This window comes from Lytechinus variegatus, chromosome 16, assembly GCF_018143015.1.
Source record: "Lytechinus variegatus isolate NC3 chromosome 16, Lvar_3.0, whole genome shotgun sequence".
Taxonomy (NCBI): Eukaryota; Metazoa; Echinodermata; class Echinoidea; order Temnopleuroida; family Toxopneustidae; genus Lytechinus; species Lytechinus variegatus.
This window is the reverse complement of record NC_054755.1, coordinates 3,629,337-3,651,983: the sequence shown is the minus strand read 5'-3', so window position 1 is coordinate 3,651,983 and position 22,647 is coordinate 3,629,337. Positions and strand designations below refer to the sequence as shown.

Here is a 22,647-nt window from a genome sequence, read left to right as displayed (position 1 = left end):
ATTTTTGAAGCATCACAGTCACATTACTACGTGCGATGGTGACTGCCGCAAAGTTAGTCTATTGACCTGTTCACTGCAGCCGATAGATGACGCACCATAGAATCCACCGTATTTTCTGCAGGGGAAAGTAATGTCTGGTGGTGTGGCCCAGTGATTTTTTTCATGTGGACCCCTAAAATCATTCAAAATACTCCCAAGAATAGTGAAAAAATATGCACATATTCTTCTCATTATTATTGCAAAAAAATATTTAATTCAATGCTGAAAAATAAGTTAAATGAAAATAAAACTCATAACAATCCATTACTGGCAACGTTATTGGATATAAAATTTGATAAAGATAACAATAACAAACATTGGTTCAGCTGCTGGTGAAAACTCTTTGAGTATGATGATGGTGATGTTGATGATGATGGTGGTGATGACTATGAGGATGATGTTGATGGCAGTGATATTGATGATGATGATGTGATGACGATGATGTTGATGATTATGATGATGGTGATGATGATGATGGTGATGATGATGACAGAGCTACCAAGTGTCACGCATTATGCATGAGACTCAAGCATTTTGGACTCTTGTTCATCCCCTCAAATCTCTGTCTCACGCAACTATCACAGCCTATCCCCATATACATTATACACAATGTCTGTGATCTCACTCAGATTCACAGAAAATCTCACGCAGAGCTGGTCTTTGAACTTGACATCTCTGTGATGATGTTGATGATTATGATGATGGTGATGATGATGATGATGGTGATGATGTTGATATGATTATGGTGGTGATGATGATGATGGTGAAGATGATGAGGTGAAGCGGATGAAGATGATGGTGGTGATGGCGTAGATGATGATGTATAATGATGATGTCGATTATGGTAGTGGGGATAGTGGTGGTGATGTGGTGAGTATTCTCTAGCCCAAATACATACTTGCCAACATTTGAAATCTAAAAAGAGGGACAAATTTGGCCGGGCGGCCCCCTGGACCCCCGGCCGGCCGGGGGTTCAGGGGGCCGCTTAGCTTAGGCTCCCGACTTGGTTCAGGGGCAGCGCCCCAATTGGGGCCTCAAGGGGGCAACGCCCCCTTGAGGCTGAAAGAAAAATAGCACTATGGAGGGCCATTAGATGCTTAAAATGATACCAGAATCACATAATATATATATTAATAGACACTCTACACACACGCACGCCCCAGTTCTGTAGTTCAGTATCCATGATCTTGAAAATATTCTCCCCTGTTGATCTGTCAGAGCACTGTTGCAGTGACAAAAGTTCACATGCTACCTGACCAATATTATCGTCATAAGTTTTCAGGAGTATTGGGTACAGTTTCACGGCTCCTTGATCGGTACTGCCATCTGTAGTCTGTAAGGCTGATGCTTGACTTTAGCTTTGCTGACCAAAGCTTTCGCATAGCTGTCTGCTAGGGTACAAAGGATGTTACTTGTTTTTGTCCGAGCAGCACTGTAACCCTTAGCAATTTTTGAGTCTGGAAAAACTTGTCTGATTCTGAACAAATCACCAGCATGCCATGGTCAGAAACATCAATGGGCATTATCGTGATATAGGTAACCACCATTCACTTCATACAGCAGCGCTTTATTCAGTTGCACGCACGGTTCCCTATTTCCACCTCCATTCACTTTGTACACAAATGCGCGTACACAAATCTATGAGTGGTTTCCAAAACCACGATTTGGCCCATCAATGTTATGTTCCACGAACTTCCACCAAAAAATCAGTAAATCTTACCTCGGCTCCAATGACAGAGGTATCCTCTTTGGGCATAAAGGAAGATATTTTGGACATGCGAGTCGCATCGAGATCCGCCTTTTCATTGTCGATGTGTTTTTTCTTCTCGGCGTGCCTTCTTATATCATTAGCTCCTCCACTTGAGTCGAGATTTCAATTTTATGTCCTGCCGGCAACACATGCAAAATGCAAATTCAACGCCTTTCGTGCTTGGCTTTATGACATGAAATCGTTGTTTGTACTCCCCTTTAAATTTCTGCAACCGTTTTCCACTCATTTTGATCAAATCCTCTCTAGTTTTGCGAAATAATCCCGTTAAATCCACGATCGTCGCATACCCCGTGAACAGCTCAGCAAGCGTTAATACATGTCCCACATATAGAGATCGGTGCTGTGCATACATGCGTTGTGCACAAGTACATGGGCACTCCGCATCGCATGCAAACAAACCACGTTTTCGCAGTCTAGTCAGTCGCATGTGTACACCGGTCACACAGCGGAAAATCGACTTGGGAGAGCGATCGAAACTTGACATACCGTACACATGACCGTACATGTACCATCGGTCAGTGTCGTTGGTGGGTCTGTAACATTACGTGTATCGATAGCTCAAACCCGGAAGTCATAGACAATACTGTACATTTCGTAATATTGAACACGCGCAAACACTTTTTTCTCTTGTTTTCTTTATTGATTTTTTTTTGTCTAGGCTCAAAAATCGGAACATTCCGATTTTTCTGCTCTACAAAATTTTAAAAATGGGACAATTCCGATAAAAACGGGACAGTTGGCAAGTATGCAAATACTACCATCAAATGCAAGAAATGTAACCAATACAATTTTCTCCTCCTCAGCATTCCAATGATAAAATTAACCAACATCACTTCATCTCCTGACGACTACACCGACGATGAGGATGATGGTATTGTTGGAGATGGAAAATATCATCAGATGCAGGAGATGGATCATTTTGATCTGGAACATTTAGCAACTTACGGAGATGAAGATACATTGCAGGGTATGTCAGTTTTTGTTTATAGGTAATAAAGCTGCCAAGTAGTACAGATTTTCTGTATATAGTACTGAAAAATGAGAATAGTGATGGTTTTATGCAAAATACTGATTTCTAAAGTTTTTAGTCATTTTTTTGTGTTGTCCTTGATGCTATTTCTTTGATGATAATGATTTCCTCACCAAAATACTGATTTTCAGCTTTAGAAATACTGAAATGTTCTTGTTTAGGTTGGCAGCTCTGGGTGGTAGCTTTGATTTGGTGTGGATTGTTATTTGCTGATTTCAGACTTTGTGTGAAAAACACATCTTTTGGGGAAAGTGACTTGATATACCAGTGATTTCATCTAAGCCTGCTTAGCCCAAAATAATTCTTTTAAAAATGTGGAATTGTTGACAAATGAGCAAATAAGCATCGCATTCCCGTCAGATGTTGGTCCTTTTTCAAGCAATAATGAGACATGTTCCAGCATGACTAAGATATCTTTGGTTGACTGGATTTTCAGCTTCACAAGTCGTTTTGGTGAAAAGAAGTGCTCAAAGAAATAAGCCCTTCGCCCCCACCCCAGATCAATACCAGTCTATCTTGTCATAGATGTTTCCTAGTTCATTCATTTTCTGTATTGTGCTACCATTCCCGCTTCTGTCAGTTCAAAATTATCCCTAGAATTGATCCCAGTGAAAGCAACTTTTAGTGTCTATTTCAGACACATCAGTCTGAAATACCCTTGATCCCTTTGTATTTTCCACAATGTTGCTTGCTACACTATCTATCCTCTACCTCAAAATGTGCACATTTCTATTCTTTCTTTACAGCCAAGCGGAATAGTTTTAGCAATGCACTTTATAAATCGGAGGATCAGGATCACCCGGCGGAGGATGCTCCGAAGGGAAACGTTCAAGTCTGGACAACGTTCGATGAATCACAGACATAATCCTGCCATCAATAAAGCTAAACACGACAATAGAGATCTAATTTGATGTAACATTTTCTGTTACATTTCATAATTTTTTTTATATCATATCTTGAGAAGAGCATGATGACAAGCATTAAAGGAAACCAAAACTTAAGATAAGAAGCAATCTTATTGGGAAAAGCAAAAGTAAAAGAGGAACAATTTGAAACTAGTTTCATCAAAATCGGTTGTGAAATAAGCAAGTTATGGGTGTAAAAAGTCTTATTGTACTTTCTATGGGGATCCTCAAATTGGCAAACAAGCTTCAAAATGTCTGATTTTGTGGACAACTCTCCATTTGTTTTGTACACAATTTTTCACATTTTCCCTATTATCTTTAAAATCGCATATTGCCTCATTCTAAGCATAAGATATGTCATGGGAAAATATTATTCACACCACATATGTGAAGGTCAGGAGAAGATGTGAAATAGGTAAATAAAGGGGAAAATCTGAAAATTTGTGTACAAAACAAATGGAGGGTTGTCAACAAAATTAGCCATTTGAAGCATGTTTGCCAATTTGAGGATCCCCATAGAAAGTACAACAAGGCTTTTTAAACGTCCACAACTTGCCTATTTCACTACCGAATTTGATGAAACTTGTTTTAATTTGTTCCTCTTGTTTTACTCTTTCCAATAAGATTGCTTCTCATCTTGGGTTTTGGTTTCCTTTAATAGATGAAGGCTGGTAGGAATTGGATCAGTAATTTTTTTGCTTGGGCTTCATACCAAGCCAATATAACGCTGACTTCAATGGGCTAATGAGGTTTAACTGGGCACTGGGGCATGCGCCAGCAATCCAAACACACATTTTCTGCAAGATTCTGGAAAGTGACCCAAAACTAGGTAACACCCCTCATGAAATTCCTCTAGTAAATGACTCACTCACCTAACAGTAAAATATATCTTACATATCTATATTTCTCATCAATTTTAGTATACCAATAAACAATTTTGCGCGCCGTACACAATGTAGTTGCTGATTCCACTGAACTATATGTACTGTAATTTTCTTCTAATGTATTTTTTGTTATTTTTTCCAGGCTTCTAAGTATAACAGTGTTTGAACCACTGACAGAGTCACTCTGGTAAAATAAGACTTAATAGATAAATAAATAAAAGCTTTATTTTGGAAAGTTATAAACTGATGCAGAGGTTCGAGCTCTGGTCATGTCTTTCTGATTGATGCATCTGCAAAGAATCAATAACACACACACACACACACACACCAATTCCTACATCAGATTTGGATGGTAAATTTAATAGCAATTTGTCTACTGTCAACTCGTCCACTCACCACATGGCCTACCTTCATTTGGTCTAATGCCATTCCATCCACCAACATTTCATCAAACAACCATTTGGTCCAATCATCACTTATCTAATCACCAGTTCGTCTATGATCATTTCATCTCGTAATCAGTTGGTCTAATATCCATTTTATTTTCATTCATTTAGCCCAATTAACACATTGTCTGATTAGACCAAATGGCTATTGGAATAAATGGTTATTAGACGAAATGGTAAATGGACGAAATGGCATTTAGACCATGTGGATAGTGTACGAACTGATGGTAGACCAAGTGATAGTAGATGAGATGGTCATTGGACGAATTGGCATTAGATGAATTGGAAATAAACCATTTGGACTGTGGATGTTTTTTATCATGCTCCTCCAAGATAACAATGTGTGACTTCAAGTCCGGTGTTGGGCTTGGTGTTGAAATTTGGATTGCTTTCCCTAGCCCCAAAACTTATTCAGAGTTTGTAAAACTGACCCAGATCACATTACTGACATCTCAACAGCTAGTGAGTGACTTTTCGGAACCATCTTCATTTGATGTTTGGCGTTATAATCTTGTAAAAATTGACCTAACACCAACACTAAAAGGTCGACACTGAACTTGAAATCACCAAATGAAATGGAAAATGTATTTGACATCACTCTTTGATTCTCTAGAAGGCCATACTATGGTTCAATGTGGTAGATAACTGTAGAGTTGAGATGGGGGAAGTTTTCACAAAGTTGTTCATAAACTTATGCAAGACTGTTATGCAAAATTGGAATAGACATCTATGTGCATGTTCAATATATCCATTCACCATCTTTTGACCAGGGGTCCGTTGCAGAAAGAGTTGCGTTTGAACACAAATAAAAGAAATCAATCGCAAGTCCCAAATGCGCGCTGTTGATTGGTTGAAAATCAAGTTACGCATTATTTTTAGAGTTACGATTGATTGCAACTCTTACTGCAACGGGCCCCTGAATCATTGTGTGAATGGGCCTGGTCCGATCCAGAAAGAAATATGTCATCGACTTTACCAGTACTGCTATGCGTAATCGACATGTACTGAAATTTTAAAAAATCAAGTTTTGTAAAACTCAGCCAGTTTGTATTTGCTAGTGAAGTTTGTTACTTCGATAAAACTAGGATTATAAAATGTGTTTATGGAAGTACGTTAATTGGGGGTAGTGACTGCCACTGAGCTTGACAAATCTTGGCCATTGAGATGTCCATATTTCTAGAGAGATCTGTGGGTTTCATGCATTGTGTCAGAAGAGGTCTTTCATGTAAACTCACAAGGTACTTTACTTTGAAAGGATAATTTGAATGAAAAAGAAATATTTTATGCAAACAAAAGTTTTATTGTTATGTTGTACATAAGTTTTTTTTTTTTTCAAAGCACTGTAAATTTTCACTTGAAGAAATAAATAATTATCCTGATTATCATTTTCAAAATATATTTTTGAAGAAAAAGTCTAATAAAAATGAGGAATATTTTTGCTGAATATCAGTCTGATTACAATATTCCTCTCTTTGTGTAGTAGTTATCTTTGTAATATTAGGGAGAACATAGTGCTATTATGAAGTTTTTGAAATAGACTTTAAAAAATGGTAGCAATATTTGTAGCCTTAGTGTTAGTGACAAGTTAGTACTATAATTGAGAGTTGCAAAGTGATTTAGAACTGGTACAGTCCAAATGATATCATTTTATAATTATTTAGAAATAGCAATGGGCTTGGACATACTGAAGCTTTTAGTTTTAGACATAAAATGAAATGAACAATATGCCAGGAATATGAAATACATGTATAATAGAACCATAGGTAAAAATTATGAGCTCTGATTGGCTTAATCCTATTGAAGGGTTGGGGATTTTTTCTTTAAAAAAATGTCATCAAAATCGGTTGTAAAAAATGTCATCAAAATCGGTTGTAAAAAATTTATGACAGTTTTGCTTGTTTTTCACAAAACAGTTATATGCAAATGAGAGAGTTGATGATGTCTCTCACTCTTATTTCTTTTGTTTTTTTATTGTTTGAATTACAATATATTTAATTTTTTACAGATTTGTCAAGGACCAACTTGACTTAACCATAAACTTAAAAGTTATGGTCATTCCACATGTTCAGGGAGGAATGAAATTTGTTCCACATGACCATGAGGAGAAAATTTGAATTTCATTTCATATAATGAATTACAAAAGAAATAGTGAGTGGATGACATCATCGGTCTGCTCATTTGCATACTGACTGGGATGTGCATGTAACTGTGTTGTTAAATCAAGCAAAACTTTAAAATGTCATAACTTTCTTATTTTACATCTGAATTTGATGAAATTTTCAGTGCTATACTTGTTGGATTTTTCTCCTTTTCTAATTCAAATCAAACTTTTATTGGGCTGGAATTGTCCTTTAAGTTTGTAACTATATCGAATCAATATTGGGCAAATAATAGATCACATAGGCATAAAATATATTAAAAAATCATTTATTTTGCAAAAATTAAATGAAAATTATATCACTATGACAGAAACAAATGTAAATGTGGACTATGTAAATATATATTTTTCATATTACTAGCAACTGAATCAAAGTATCATGTACAGGTAACATTCCATGTAATATATTTATATTGCAATATGAAAATAAGTGCACTTTAGTGTAAAGTGAAGAGATTTAAAACAAAATTTATTTTTCTTGTAACTTTGTACATAACATTCAAATAGATGTGTAACATACAAATGTCTCCTTGTAACATGCTATTTTTCTATGAAACAGAGTTGCTGAATTAAATGTTGCCATTGTCTATACACAAAGGTATTGATCTGTTTATAAATTAGTCCAATGTACATTTAAGTTAATCATTAGTTTGCCAGTTTCTTGTCCGTTTATATATTTTATTTTCATATTGAAAATATTCTGCCATGTATGAAGCAAATACACAGTAAAGTACTCTTTACTTCAACCAAAAGTGCCACTATATAAGAATAAAAACATGTACAAACTTGTAAAATTTTTGTGTTAGAAATTTTTTCTTGCATGTAAAGGCCACCGCACACCTTATGACCCGACTAGTCAACAACTGGCTTGCGAATGAGTGAGTAGAGATGAATCGCAAGGTAATCATACATGTAAGCCTCGACACCGCACACCTTGCGACCCGACTACCATGCTGTCTGCGACCCACGCATGCGCATTGTGCTTTTTGCCATAGCAACTGAGAAAATGGCGATTACTACTGTGTGTGTGCATTGTATACCATATATGCATCGTGCAACTCTGTTTGATTGGCTGGAAGTTGGATTGAGCTTGGGATCCAGTCTTAAGGATTCAACACTTCAAATCCTTACGATTTTCCTTGCGACTTGTCTTTGACCTGTCTGCGTCGCTCAAGCTGACAAGAGCTTTGACGTCACAGTTCCCCTCACTAAGTCGCAAGCCAGTCGGGTCGTATGGTGTGCGGTGGCCTTAAGAGATTCATAGTTCACAAGGGGTTAGTGACACAAAGCACAGTGTTACTGTTGATTGCACAAGATGACCAATGAAAAAAAAGCATTCTAATCCATCTTACACTTTGTGATAATGGGCCCAGGTTGTTGGGTGGCCTTTATAGTTTCTAATGTACCTCTCATTTTTTGAATACCCATTTTGATTTATAAAGAAAAAAAAACAAGGAACCTAAAAGCTTTGTTTTTCTTTTGAAACTGAATAAACTTCATCATTATAAATAATTATTGAAGTCCTCTGCAGCAACCACATAACGGTTTTGAAATGGGGGGGGGGGGGGCTGACAATGCAAAAAATCACAATCAGATGGTCATTTTTACATTTTTGTACACGGCTTTGGAAAAAAGTGGGGGTGGCTGAATCCCACCCTGCCACCCTCCTGTTTCCGTGGCCCCTGCTCTGAACAATAAACTTCTATATTCAGTTGTTCAACCACTGGGTCTTCTGATATTGGTGTAATTGATTTTGATACTATTATGAATATCAAAGCTAAGTTTCATGCTAACAATTTTGATTTGCCTGCATGGCAAAGACAAATTTCTTGTGAAGTATCACATATTATATTATCACATGAGGGCTCTTCACACTTGAAGAGAACTAAAGTTTACAATATCCTTGTGGGTGTTCCATAAAGCTGTTCGTTAGAGCGACTTTAAAAACGACTGGTGAACCTTTCTTCCATGCATAAAAATCACCAATGAACATTTCATGGTGAATATCATTTACCACAAGAAAGGATCACAAGTCGTTCTTAACTTATGAACAGCTCTATGAAACGGCCACCTGATACAAGCGATTATAATGACGGTGATGACAAAAAATAATTATATTGAGACATATCAATAATACGTAACTCCTATAACATCAGGGGGCCTTCGTAAGTTAAGAGTGGCTTTAAGAACGACTGGTGATCCTTTAATGTGGTAAGTGATATTCTCCATTTGGTGATTATTTAGCACATTAGAAAGGTTCACCAGTCGTTCTTAAAGTCACTCTCAACCTACGAACATCTTTATGAAACACATTACAGCTACATCACTACTCGAATCATGGGGTGTTTACTAGCTCACACACATTGTATGCACAGTCTCCACTCCCTGGGGAGCAGCAGAATGGCAATTTAAGTACAAGTTAGTTATATTCATGTTCACATCCTATTGGTTATCCTTTCATACACAATGCATCTACAGTCTCCACTCCTTGGGGAACATTCTGTGAATGACCATTTGAGTGACGCAAGTTGTCTACACTGATCCTCTTGGGTATCCAGACTAAAAATAATATGATTTGAACAGATTAAGAAAAATCAGACAACCAAAACACTAAAAATTCGATCAAAACCAGACAAGGAATAAAAAAGTTGGCATTTTAAAAGATTTGCACTACTCCGGTGAAACAGTTCTTGGCATGTCTTCATGAATATTCAATGAGCAAACTGATGTCATATCCCCACTTGTTCTTTTGTATTTTAGTATATGAAATCAGGTTTATTCTAATTTTTCCCTTCAGGAACCACAAATATTGGAATAATAACTGATTAAGTGCATTAGATCTTCATTATAAGGGAGACATATCATTCACACATGTACTAAGAAAAAAATGTAACATGAAGAAAAAGGGAAGTGGAGATGTGACATCATCAGCCCATATTTTCACAATATATTGCTAACCTTTAAAATTCAATAACTTCGCTATTTGTTATCCGATTTTGATGAATTTTTGCAATATGCTTTGTGAATTGTACTCTATTTCAGCCCAGAGCATCCCTTTTAGCACCAAGGTTGATTTTAGAGCAATATATCAGTTTTCTCACACACAATTTGTGCACGGTCTCCATTCCCTGGGAAGCATTCTACCACTCAGCATTTGTAAAGACCTCGAAGTGTAAGTCAGCTACACTGATGTTCACTTCCAATTGGATATCCATTTCACACCTGGGATGGGTGTGGCAAAGGTAGATCAATGTCTTGCCAAAGGATGCTAGTGCTGCGGTGGGATTTGACCCCTGGTCCTTGTGATTCATGGTCCAAGCACTTAACCACAGATCCACCAATATCACACACCCCTATAGGTGCAGTCAATGGGGTGCGCTTGTGCAAGACTTTCACATCTATAGATGCCTACTGGCTGCATATGGCATCAAGGCAGTATTCCTCGATCGCATGAAGATTGCACGCTACTTCCTCAAAGAAGCTTTCGTTATCTGCGTGACACGGTCTTGAGTCTCGTAAATAGCACACTAGAGTTTGAGCTTAACCTCCGCCCTCCATACCCCTCTCTGCCGTCCCCTTCCAGGGCTTCGAAGCACTTCAGATGATCCCAACTTCTCTCCGTCGTTCCAACTCCCATCTTGGTTAGAAGCCGGTCTGTGAGGTCGGGAACTATCGGCTGGGTCAGTATCCCACAAACCCTCAGTGTTTCCATGGTGACATGTATAATGGAATCCAACCATGGTCTGTCAATTGGATTCTGTACATCGTTGAAAGAGTGCAGAATGAAACATGTAATATTTGGACAATGATACTACACTGTTAGAAAATTTATCCTTAAAATAAAGGAAGTTCCTGCAGCAGAGTCTCGAGAACACCTGTAATCTTACCAGATTGCGTAATCTTACAGGAAATTGGTATTTGGTGTATGGAACCTTACAAATTTTCATAAATAAAACACCCTTTTCCCATTTTTAAACAGACCTGTTCTGTTAAATTGCAGAAAATTTCCTGTATATTGCTTTCTGCAAAATCTTCTTTTCTTATCTGTAAAATCAGGGTTGTTTTTAACAGTGTAGCATAAGATTACAAGTCTATGCTAATAAAACGAAAAGTTTTGTTCAAATTTGACAAAAAAGTTTAATACAGAAGCAAATCTTAGTAAATCTCAGTTAATATGCATCTCATGACCTTTCTAGAGTCCAGTGATATTTTGTATAGACATTAGTATGGCCTTCGTAAGAGATATAATAGAAAATTATCAGTAATCAATTTGGTTGACGCATTATTGAAGGCAGTTGATTAAGGTGGAATAACCATAGGTATATTTATAGATTTCAAAAAGGCGTTTGATACAATCAATCATAACATCTTACAGGCAAAGACAGACAATAGCCTTACAGACAAGAGCCTAACACATGTTTTACAATTGAGTTTTCATGTATCACGGAAGTCCATCCCTACATAAATTTGATTTGAATAGAAAAAAAATTTGAAAACTCATAACGCATAATATTTCATCAAGTTTTGATGTAAAATAGAAAAGTTAGGACATTTTCAAAATTAAGTTCACTACTTGAAGAAAACCTTGCTTGGCACCTTAATTATGTTGGTTTTTAGGTGGAGACTCATATTCAATATCTATTGTCTATATTCACTACCTTGGTGAGATTCCATGGTTCATGGCGTTGAACGAAAGCATTGGCCATGCGAAGACAAGTCATAATCTCCTCCAAGCCTCGATAAAATAAGAACTGGTCGTAATGACCAGCTACGATATCTGAACAAGAACAATAAGAGAGAAGAATGAAAATACATAAACATCAGAGTGTTCTTCTTACTTATTGATTCTTTTAAAGGTAAAAGACAGCAGTTGCAGCAAACAATTATTTCATGAGAAAGCCTTTCAAATCAAGGTCAAATGCCACCATATTATCATAGATCTAGTTCTGGTACACTGAAATAAACTTAACTGAAAACTGGTAATTCTGATGACCATTAACACAAAAAGACATACGTGGGACAGTGTATTAACATTGTTCAGAAAAATACCTGACATTTTATGGAATTTCATGATCATTTTGCTAATTTCTCACCAATAACACATTTCTTCCAGAGCCATTTGGCACATAAATACATACAAACACTTTAGTGGTCATTTTATTGCATTGGGTTCGAACTCATTTTGAGATCGTTACCTCAACTGGTATTTATCTAGTCATAATACATACATGTAGAATTCATATATAACGCACTCTCCATGTTGAATAATATCCTTGCTCCTTCTCAACAATGAACATATGAATTATTTTCCTTGATTAATTTCTCCAGGAAAAAATGTGTTTCATGCATCTCTACTCTAAGACCAAGGTGTGTGCCAAGTCTCATGAGCGGTTGGCAGACAACGAGGAGATACCGATTTGAAACTAGTCTGCTGGGCAAACCATTCGCTTGAGTTAAGGATCTGAGTGTGTAGCCTACTCATGCCTTGTGTATTGAAGGCTCTCTCGCTCAGGTATTGGAACAGCAAGTTTTGTATGTGCTAGTCTTTGCGTGGAGGCACACTTGTTGATCAAATTTCCAATGAGGGTCTGTGCCTGCAGACTAATTTTTAAACTGACCCTGTGAATCCTATACCTTCTTCATACTTCATTTGGTAAGGGTATCAAGAACAATCAGCAGAAACGGTTGAACCAACCATTTATTTGTAGTCCCATATACTTGGATTCAGTGTGTGTGTGAAGTCTGTGACTCTTTGGTAAAATTTAAAGACTATTCTAATGAAATCAATGCATGCATAATGCAAATACAGGTACTTAGCTTTGAAAAACAATATATATTAAACAAAAATTCTTTGGTTCTATTTACCTGGAAGCCTCTTGACGGACTCTACCAACAGATAGTCCTCGTCCGTTGTTCTGGAAGTACTACTCTGAGCAGACATGCTGGGGAATAGGTTGCTATCTAGCACAGGGAAGACCTGTTGAGGGTTCAGTGTAGGTGCAGCTACCCTGGAGAGGAGGTTGCCATATGTGTCAGCCAACTCTGCATTCAGCAGGGCAGAAACTTTCATGTCAGAGTAATCTGAAAAGATATGATTTGTAAAAGCAATCAAGTTATTTATACCTTGAGTAGCTATCTGACTGATTTTCACAGAGGTGTTTGTATAAAGTTGCACACAACTTTAATGATATCCTTACGCATGATCCGAGGAGCATTCCAATAAAAAAATAGTGAATGATCTAAACTGACTATTTGTTATAAGCTATTGAAAAACCCTGCATCTAATTGGCTCAGAGCAAATTGGACAGTGAAAATCATGAACGCCTCTTTCATGAAATGCTACACGGTTCTTGCACTGCATCAGACTCTCTTATATTTTCCTGTCTCATTGGTTGAAAATCAAGTTGCGTTTGATAGCAACCATTCTGTTTTAGAATAACAATAGTTGGACACAAACACACAATTCTGCCTGAGATCTCATGATGGCCTTCGCTATTCCTTACTGAGAGGGCATGCTTTATTCTTGTAGAATTATTATTATTCTTAATTTGTGGAATTACAAGAGTTGGACAAATGATGGCCTTTGTTATTTCTTACTGACAGAGAGCATGTTTCGTTTTTAAAAATATGTATTGTTTCTCAAAGCCAAGTACCTGTAATTGCATCATGCATGCAGTGACTTCATTCGAATAGTCTTTAAATTTTACCAAAGATTCACAGACTTTACGCACACACTGAATCAGGTTTATGGGACTACACATAAATGGTTGCTTCAACTGTTTATGCTGATTTTTCTTGATATCCTTACCAAATGAAGTCTGAACTCAAATCTCCATCTCCTCAGTGTCTGCCAAACACTCCTGAGACTTGGCACACACCTTATGTCTAAGAGTCCCTTAGGGAACAATATTCCTGCATATGGCCACAGATTGTGATGGAGATTAATATACGAATCATGCTTTCATGTCCAACTCTTATTATTCTGCAAAGTGCAAACAATAATGATGTAACGACACACCTCCGCCGGAATGAAACAAGCCCTCTGTCAGTAAGGAATAACAAAGGCCATCATTAGATCTACATGTAAGGTGGAATCATGTTTATTTGTCCAACTCTTGTTATTCCACAAATTAAGAATAATAATTCCATAAGAATAAAGCATGCCATCTCAGTAAGGAATAGCGAAGGCCATCATGAGATCTCAGGCAGAATTGTGTGTTTGTGTCCAACTATTGTTATTCTAAAACAATAATGATGTAAAGACCCACCTCCATCAGAATGAAGCACGCCCTCTCTCAGTAAGAAATAGCGAAGGCCGTCTGCAGTGAAGTGTGCGGCTCTATCAAAAGGGTCAATTACATTGCCTTTACTCTTGGACATCTGAAATCAAATCAAATGAATATGAATGTTAAAGGAAAGGCAAATGAAGAGGCAAAGTACAAGTGTAAAAATAACTTGTAAAGTTATGAGAACAATGAATTGTAATACATCATTAATCCATTCGTCTATTTATATTACTATCTGTCTATTGATTCATTAATTCACTAATTTCTCAATCAATTTACACAGTAAGGAACCATCCTATTCATTCATCAAACTTCATATCCACCTACTGTATCCATTGATAGATCAATGCATCAATCCTATATAATTTTACAATATCTATCCATCCACTGATCCATTCACTCATAACTTTTTCTTCTCAACTTAAAAGCTATCTAAGTCCAAATTGAATGATAAATAAATCTTTCACCAATCCCATCCATCTATCCAATTATCCACCTGTCCATCCACCTGTCCGTCCGTCCGTCCATCCATCCATCCAACTATCCATCCATCCATCCAACTATCCATCCGTCCGTCCGTCCTTCCATCCATCGAACTATCCAACCGTCCACCCAACCATCCATCCATCCATCAATCCATCCGTCCACCCAACCATCCATCCATCCATTCACCCACCAACTCATCCATCCATCCATCCTTCCATCCATCCATTCACCCATCCATCCATCCATTCACCCACTCACCCATCCATTCATCCATTCACCCACCTACCCACCCATCCATCTATCTATCCATCTATCCATCCATCCACCCATCCGTCCGTCCGTCCACCCATAACTTTTCCTTCTCACCTTAAAGCTATCTCGAGTCCAATGTGAATGACAAATAATACTGGCTGGTAGTGGTATGTCAGCAGCCATCAGGAAGGCAGGCCAGTATATAGCATGGAATCTTCAAAGGAAACAGTGAAAACAAAAATACTGCTGTAATGTATTTCTTCCTATTCATGTGTTTATATGAAATTGTTGAAATACATGCATTTATAAAAACAAATATCAAATTTGTGTGATAGTCCCCACATGACCAATGTGATATTTTTTAATGTCACATGTTCCAGAAGCACTGTGCACAGCTGTAAGAAGAACTACCAGCACACATGCCTGTAATGTAGTATAGAAAGTAAGTTGACATACAGATATGTGATCATAAAAAGTCACTATTTGCCATGAGTGGAATACAAAAGAATCTCTTACATGAAATTCATACAATTTGAGTCTACTATTTATAATTTAATGTTCAATTTAATTTTGCTTTCAGAAGTGAACCTTATCTTTGAACTATCAATGATTTTTCTAGGCATTACAGAAGCAATCGAATTGTGTTTCACAAGACAGGCTGACTAAATGCCATGGTTTAAATGCCAATATGATGAACATGCAGATGATGTTGTAAGTATACATGTATGTAATGTCATTAGGTAGTTTGCGTCAGAGATTCCACAAGTATAACAGTACCAGTGCAGTGATGCATCATCACACCACACAGAAGTGAAATTTTCTTTGTGAAAGACTCCCCTCTGCAGATTTTATCAGACTAATTATAATTTATTATACAACTCCCAAGAATATTCTGTAATTTGATTGGTCCAAATCGGATCACATGATATTCAGCAAATTGCACTATTGCATCCAAAATGCAATGCCCTGCACTCTGATATCATTCCTTATGCACTATCCTGCACTCTGACGTTGGTGCCAGTTCTGGAATTATCTAGAATTTAGAACAAATACACAAGTAGCATTTGGGGCAACTCAGTGGGGGGGGTGTATAAAAAAATCAATACACACATTCTTGTGCATAGAGGACCTAAATAATGAACTCTGTGCTCGATTCGCCAAATGGATATACCGCACTCGGTCCTGCGGACCTTGGTGCATTGGCTCTTCTCCCACATCGTTCATTATTTGGCCCTGCATGCATGTGCTTTCGTGCATTATTTGTATAATATCAGGGACTTACTTGAGGATATCTTTACCTACAATATGAGTAGGTGGCCAAAGATGTGTCCTTTCAGGGTAACCACTCACGGTTAAATAGTTTACTAACGCATCCAACCACACATAGATCTGAAAATATACAAAACATACATGTAAGTACATGTACTTACACTACCAAGTGAATGATAAAGAAAATAATTCAATCAACTCATTTCCAACTAATTAAAAGTGTGTATGAGGGATTTGCGCTAATAATAACACTTAAAGGTCAAGTCCACCTCAGAAAAATGTTGATTTGAATCAATAGAGAAAAGTCAGACAAGCACAATCCTGAAAATTTCGTCAAAATCGGTTGTAAAATAAGAAAGTTATGATATTTCAAAGTTTCGCTTATTTTAACAAAATAGTTATATGAACGAGCCAGTTACATCCAACTGAGAGAGTCGATGATGTCACTCACTCACTATTTCTTTTGTTTTTTATTGTTTGAATTATACGATATTTCAATTTTTACGAATTTGATGATTGGGACCTCCTTGCCTGAAGCGCAAGATGTTAGAATAATTGAATTCCACGTGTTCAGTGGGGAATCAAACTTCATTTCACATGACAATGACGAAAAAAATCGAAATATTTCATATTTCATATAATAAAATACAAAAGAAATACCCGGTAGTGAGTGAGTGATGTCATCAGTTCCGTCATTTGCATACCGTACGAGATGTGCATATAACTGTTTCATGAAATGAAGCGAAACTTTTTAATGTCAAAACTTTCTTATTTTACATCCGATTTTGATGAAATTTTCAGTGTTATGCTCATTGGATTTTTGTCTTTTCATTCAAATCAACTTTTTGTTGGGGTGGACTTGTCTTTTAATTTAATGAGAAAATCCATCAACTAGAATTCACACAATTCAATAGTCAAAAGGTTAAGTTTATGTAATTTCTTTTAATGATATAGATTTCAACGTGGCAATAAAACAAATAATAATAAAGACTGTTCTATACTTACAGACTGTGAAGGGTCATCTGGAACCTGTACACCCCAGCCTAGACGATCTCTCTGCCGAGAAACAGATAAATCCTGAAGACCTTCTTCCAGCCAATGTCTGACAATGGCATGAAACTTAGCGGGCTGCACAGCTAAAAGGAAAGGTTAATATTCACTTGGTCAACATACACAAGCAGTTGGTCTCTTTCTTGGAGAGTATGATACCACATGGGCTAAACTCATTTTTATCTACTATCAATATGGTCTTAATGCCTTTTAAGAGCCTTTGAAAAGGGAATCCAACCCCCAAAAAACTTGTTTTTAGAAGAAAAATAAAAATCAGACAAGTTGATAGGTGAAAGTTTGAACAATACAAACAATAAGATAGTTACGAATATTTAAAGTTGAAAATATGGGTAATCGCTATACCCATGGAGACTTCAAATTGGCTGCTTATGTGATGTCATAGTGATGTAAGGCAAGGACTACTCTTCCATGTACTCCAACACATAAAATGGCTAAAATATCACTTTTTTCAAAAGTTTTAAATTCAAATTATATTTGTATTTCATGAGGACATAAAACAATGTACTACCAGTTTTATATTTAGATTACTGCCCCAGGGGAATGGGTACTTTAACCACAAAATCCCTGATAATGAAGTACATTTATTAACCCAGTTGTCAATTTGAAATTTGAAAATTAATTTGAAAAACATAGTCTAAGGATCTCAATTTTTAAAAAAGCCAATAAGTTTCTGATTGATTGTCCGTTTTCTTTCAAAGGTTCACCATCATTTTTTATGACCATTTTATGACCAAGGCTAGATTCCCCTTGAAGTAGTAGTCCCAACACTCTGGACATACACCGGGCTTCCTCATGACAGTCCTATAAATCTTTACTTAAAACTTACCTGTTCCTTTCCTAAATCCTTGTATCGTTTATAACATTTATATATTAAACAATGTTGAAATAATTCCATATTTGCTAGTTTATTCTGATTTTACAGTAATTAATAAATATTTACATGTCCTTATTGACAATTGTCTTTAATTTTGATTTATTTATGCTTGGTTTTATTTTAGGCGGTATCAGTAATTTCTGTAGTTACATGTAGTTTGCATTCTTACAATTAGTCTGTTTTAATCTATGTTAATAATCTTTGCATAGAGAGAGAAAGAGCTTTCCCTATTAAGTGCTCAATAAATGAATCTTTATTATTATTATTTGGTGTACACTACACTTGGCCTATTACGAACTCAGTCTAATGTCCAGACTGTCCAATATCCACTTTGTCTAATAATTATTTTGTACTGTGGGCACGTCGTAGTCTAATGGATCTGACTCTTGCCTTTCAAACAAAGGTTCGCGGGTTCGAATCCTTGCAAAAAATTTATCCACACTGTGCTGCACTCAACCCAGGTGAGGTGAATGGGTACCCGGTAGGAGAAATTCCTTGAATACTCTAGTGCCCGATCAAAGTAGCCATGCATGTTGAGCAGGGCCCACTGGTAGAATAGATTTTCAGAACTGAAGTGGCTACCCTGGGTATAATTATTATTATTTTAACAAATAATTTGATTCATAAACAGTTCAGCTCACAATATAAACTATGTAGGTGGTGTTACACCTAGTAAGCATAGCCCAACTAGAAATTATACTAAATGGTAAATGGTTTGAATTAGACAAAAAATTTAGTAAAGAAATTGATTTTAGGCAAACTAGGATTAGACCATGTGGGATGAGACCAATAAAAAAATATATGAAGTAGGAGTAGACCAGTGGTAATTTACCAAATTATATGCAATAAGTACCTTTGTAACAGTTCTTCATGTTTGGACAGTTTAAAAGGAACAAGGGTTCATAATTAGTTTTTTAAGACAGTGATGTGGATCCTTGTTATTTGATTAAAGATAAATAGCAGTCGATCTCAAAATTAGTTTGAACAGAATCCTATGAAATTAAGTGTTTGTATGTATGAATAAAAAATAAGTGCCAAATAGCTCTGGAAGAAAAAACATAATTGCTGAGAAATGAGCAAAATAAGCACGGAATTCTATCAAAAGTCAGGTATTTTTTAAGCAATATTCATACACTGTCCCACATATACTTTTCTATGTTATTGATCATCAGAATTATTGATTTTAAGCTAAGATTTCATGATTTTACAAAGATAAGTTTACGTTAATGTACCAGATCTAGATGTATGATAATATTTTGACGATTACCGTAAGTAACGGTGTATTAACCGCACCCCCAACTTTGGACTAAAAAAAAAATCTTCTCACATTTACATGCATATTTGAGGTACGATGAAACAAAAACTAAGTTTAAGATTTCAAAGTACCCAAAGAGATTACCGGTATGCGGAAATCTGCTGTTCTTGATCAATTCATCTACAAATGTTAGAAAGAAAGAAAGAAAGGTACCGACAATATTGGCCACTTACACACTCGCTCACCTCACAGTCACAGTGTACACACAGCACTGTCATTAGATTGCAAACTAAGATACAGTACAAGTCATGCCAGTACCCCGGGGGGGCCACTTACATTGACGAGTGGATACCATGCGCGACCAAAAAAACACGTAAAAAGGATGTCCTTTTCACGATAGGGCACGTTACGTACGTAACGTGAAAAGGGTGTCAAAAACACAAAAATAATGAAAAAAGGGTATCTATTTCGCTAGTAAAATTACGTGTTTAGGGTCGAATTTGCGGGGATGATGAAACAAAATTAAAATGTTTTATAAAGGATGTCCTTTTTGCCCCAACACTACGTGTTTAGAGTCCTATTTGCGCGAGGTGTAGAAGGTGGGGTCGTACTAAATTAAATAAGTTAAAGCCGACAACCAAAGGACCCGTAACAATGAAACATTGCTGTACTTGTTTAGGGGTTCATTTCAGGGAATATTTGCCAAGAGTATCGTTTTGTTTCCAGTACTTGTTAAGGGTAGGGTTTCACACGCCAATACTTGTTAAGGGGTGCATTTTCAGAATATGGAAATTACGTGTTTAGGGTGCTTTTCGAGACCCCATGGTCGCGCATGGTATCCACTCGTGAATGGAAGTGGCCCCCCCGGGGCCAGTACATCTCATCAAATTATGATCTGTGTCTTTCCCAGCGTAGGAGGAAGAAACATTCACATTTCTTGGATCACAACCACTTTCAGAAATTTGATGTCTTAGCATGAATTTTGGATACGGGATTACAGGAAGGTTCAAGAAACAAAGAAATTGACATTTTTTCCAGTTGTTTTTTACGGCTTCATGCCGTCTCTCTCGTGCGTGGTTTACATGGTATCTTATGAAAAGCAAACAGGAAGGAAAAAAAAAAAGCTGGCGCGAAACGGGACTTTGAATAGCGCCAGCTTAAGTCGCACTATAACCATATTACAACGCAATCTCTAAGCTCAACTCTCGCTCAGCGGTGACAAAATATTACCGAGTATGCTTGGCGTCTCTTTTAACTTAGCCAGGGAACTTCACTACTTTGAATAGAGAATAAAGTCAAAATTAGTGTCATGAAGGTGGGTGCGTTTGTTTTGGACAATATTTAATTAAGATCGTAATAATCGCTTCCCATTACCCGCGGCTCATACCCCTCTAAACGACATTGCCTGGGCGGCTACGCCCGGCCACTCGATGTGTTGTGAACTGGCAGACATCGTACATGTACGGGAGGGGTTACGGCGGGCTGGCTCAAACCCGTCACCGTGTATAAACTGCACCCCCGACTTTTGCTTCTATCCCGCCGAGAAAAAGGTGCGGTTAATACACCGTTACTTACGGTAACCTTGCTTTAAAAGACTTTCTCATGAAATAATTGTTTGCTGCAACTACTGTCTTTTACCTTTTACCATGAAGCCGCATCTAAATCCATGACTGGTCAATAGAACTAGCCATTAGTACCAGTCATTAGCTAAAATTAATGACTGGTCATGTGATAGATTTCAGCCAATCATTTCGTTAGGATCCACATCACCATTTCATAATGAATATATGCAAGCAATATTTACCGGTGGGGTTTAGATCAAGCCATCTGAGAAGCTTGTCCCTGAAAGCACTGAGTCTGAACATATAGTTGGTCTCACTTGTCCATTCTACAACATTACCACTTTCTAAAGATACCTGCAAAAAATGAGGATAAATATAACATTTTGTTATCATTCAATATGAAATCAGTAATATCAGTGGTTATAATTAAATAATAGTATTATTCAATTATAACCACTGATATTACTGATTTAACTGTAAAGTATAAAACACATTCAAAACTTTACAGTTTACATATATCAAATGATCTCAATTATCAAATTTTATATTGACACCTAAATAAGCATTTATACCAAATTTTATTTTTATGTGACTTATTTTATTTATAAAAGGGTGGTTATCTAACAAAACTTGATAGGATATTTTGACCAAAAGTTCCAATAGTATACATGTTTTCATTGCCATTTGGTATTTGTTTATTCCCTTATCTTACACTGTCTTGCCTCATCATTGCTGCATATTGTATATATTACTCTATTTTATATTTTGTATTTAATTTTTAATGGAACTGAATTGAATAAAGGGTTTACATTGTTGGAAAAAAGAATGCATTTAAAAGTATAAAAAAAGACCAAAACAAAGCGAATGAGCAAGTGACATCATTGGTTCCTCCATTTCCATATACTATCTGCACATTGTGTAAATATCATTGTTTTGTGCAACTTTTAAAGCAAACGTTGTCATAAACTTTTTTCAATAAGAGTACATGTAGGGCTTACAGTAGAAATAAGTTTTCAGTTAAATTATTCTCATCAATTTTTGTTGGGGTGGACCTAGCTTGACAGTCATGGAGGCAAAGATAAGATTGGATACAGCTGAAAAAAATAGGAAAAATGGAGAGAAAGACAAAAACAGAGACAGGGGTAGAGAAATGGAAAGACGGGAGATAAAGAATGTGGGAGAGACATGAAGAGATGAGAGAAAGATAGAGATGAAGAGAGGTGGAAAAAGAGAGAGACAAAGCAGAGGGGATAAAGGAGAGTAGAAAAAAACAATACAAGGCGAAAGCAATTTTGTGTCTCGCCCACGTATAAAAATAACCAGAAATATCGTGATTCTCGGGGCATGCAACAGAATTGT

The 22,647-nt window shown here is 36.7% G+C and overlaps 2 protein-coding genes across 2 annotated transcripts in view; one reads left to right on the top strand and one right to left on the bottom strand.

Annotated features, from left to right (window-relative positions):
* Window positions 1-3,705, top strand: part of LOC121430180 (sushi, von Willebrand factor type A, EGF and pentraxin domain-containing protein 1-like) — a 106,726-nt gene extending 103,021 nt beyond the window's left edge. Inside the window, exons 44-45 of the mRNA XM_041627458.1 lie at window positions 2,614-2,777; window positions 3,587-3,705. Of these exons, the coding sequence (XP_041483392.1) occupies window positions 2,614-2,777; window positions 3,587-3,705 (283 nt within the window). The remainder of the gene's footprint in view (window positions 1-2,613; window positions 2,778-3,586) is intronic.
* Window positions 3,706-10,633: 6,928 nt separating this feature from the next.
* On the bottom strand, window positions 10,634-22,015 carry LOC121430179 (methionine--tRNA ligase, mitochondrial-like). Its single transcript, XM_041627457.1, has 9 exons — window positions 22,001-22,015; window positions 21,531-21,642; window positions 17,532-17,662; window positions 16,540-16,646; window positions 15,372-15,471; window positions 14,502-14,613; window positions 13,099-13,314; window positions 11,892-12,010; window positions 10,634-10,990 (listed from the first exon to the last, which is right to left on the bottom strand). The coding sequence occupies exons 1-9, from the start codon at window positions 22,013-22,015 to the stop codon at window positions 10,721-10,723; spliced, it is 1,182 nt and encodes a 393-aa protein (XP_041483391.1). The 3' UTR covers window positions 10,634-10,720.
* Between the last annotated feature and the right edge of the window lie 632 nt (window positions 22,016-22,647).

Excerpts from the sequence above, each read along its gene's own strand:
- LOC121430179 (XM_041627457.1), bottom strand. Across the intron at positions 14,614-15,371 it reads GGACTCGAGATAGCTTTAAG|ATGTCCAAGAGTAAAGGCAA; the intron begins GTGAGAAGGAAA and ends ATTTGATTTCAG. Across the intron at positions 10,991-11,891 it reads AACCATGGAATCTCACCAAG|AATCCAATTGACAGACCATG; the intron begins GTAGTGAATATA and ends AACGATGTACAG.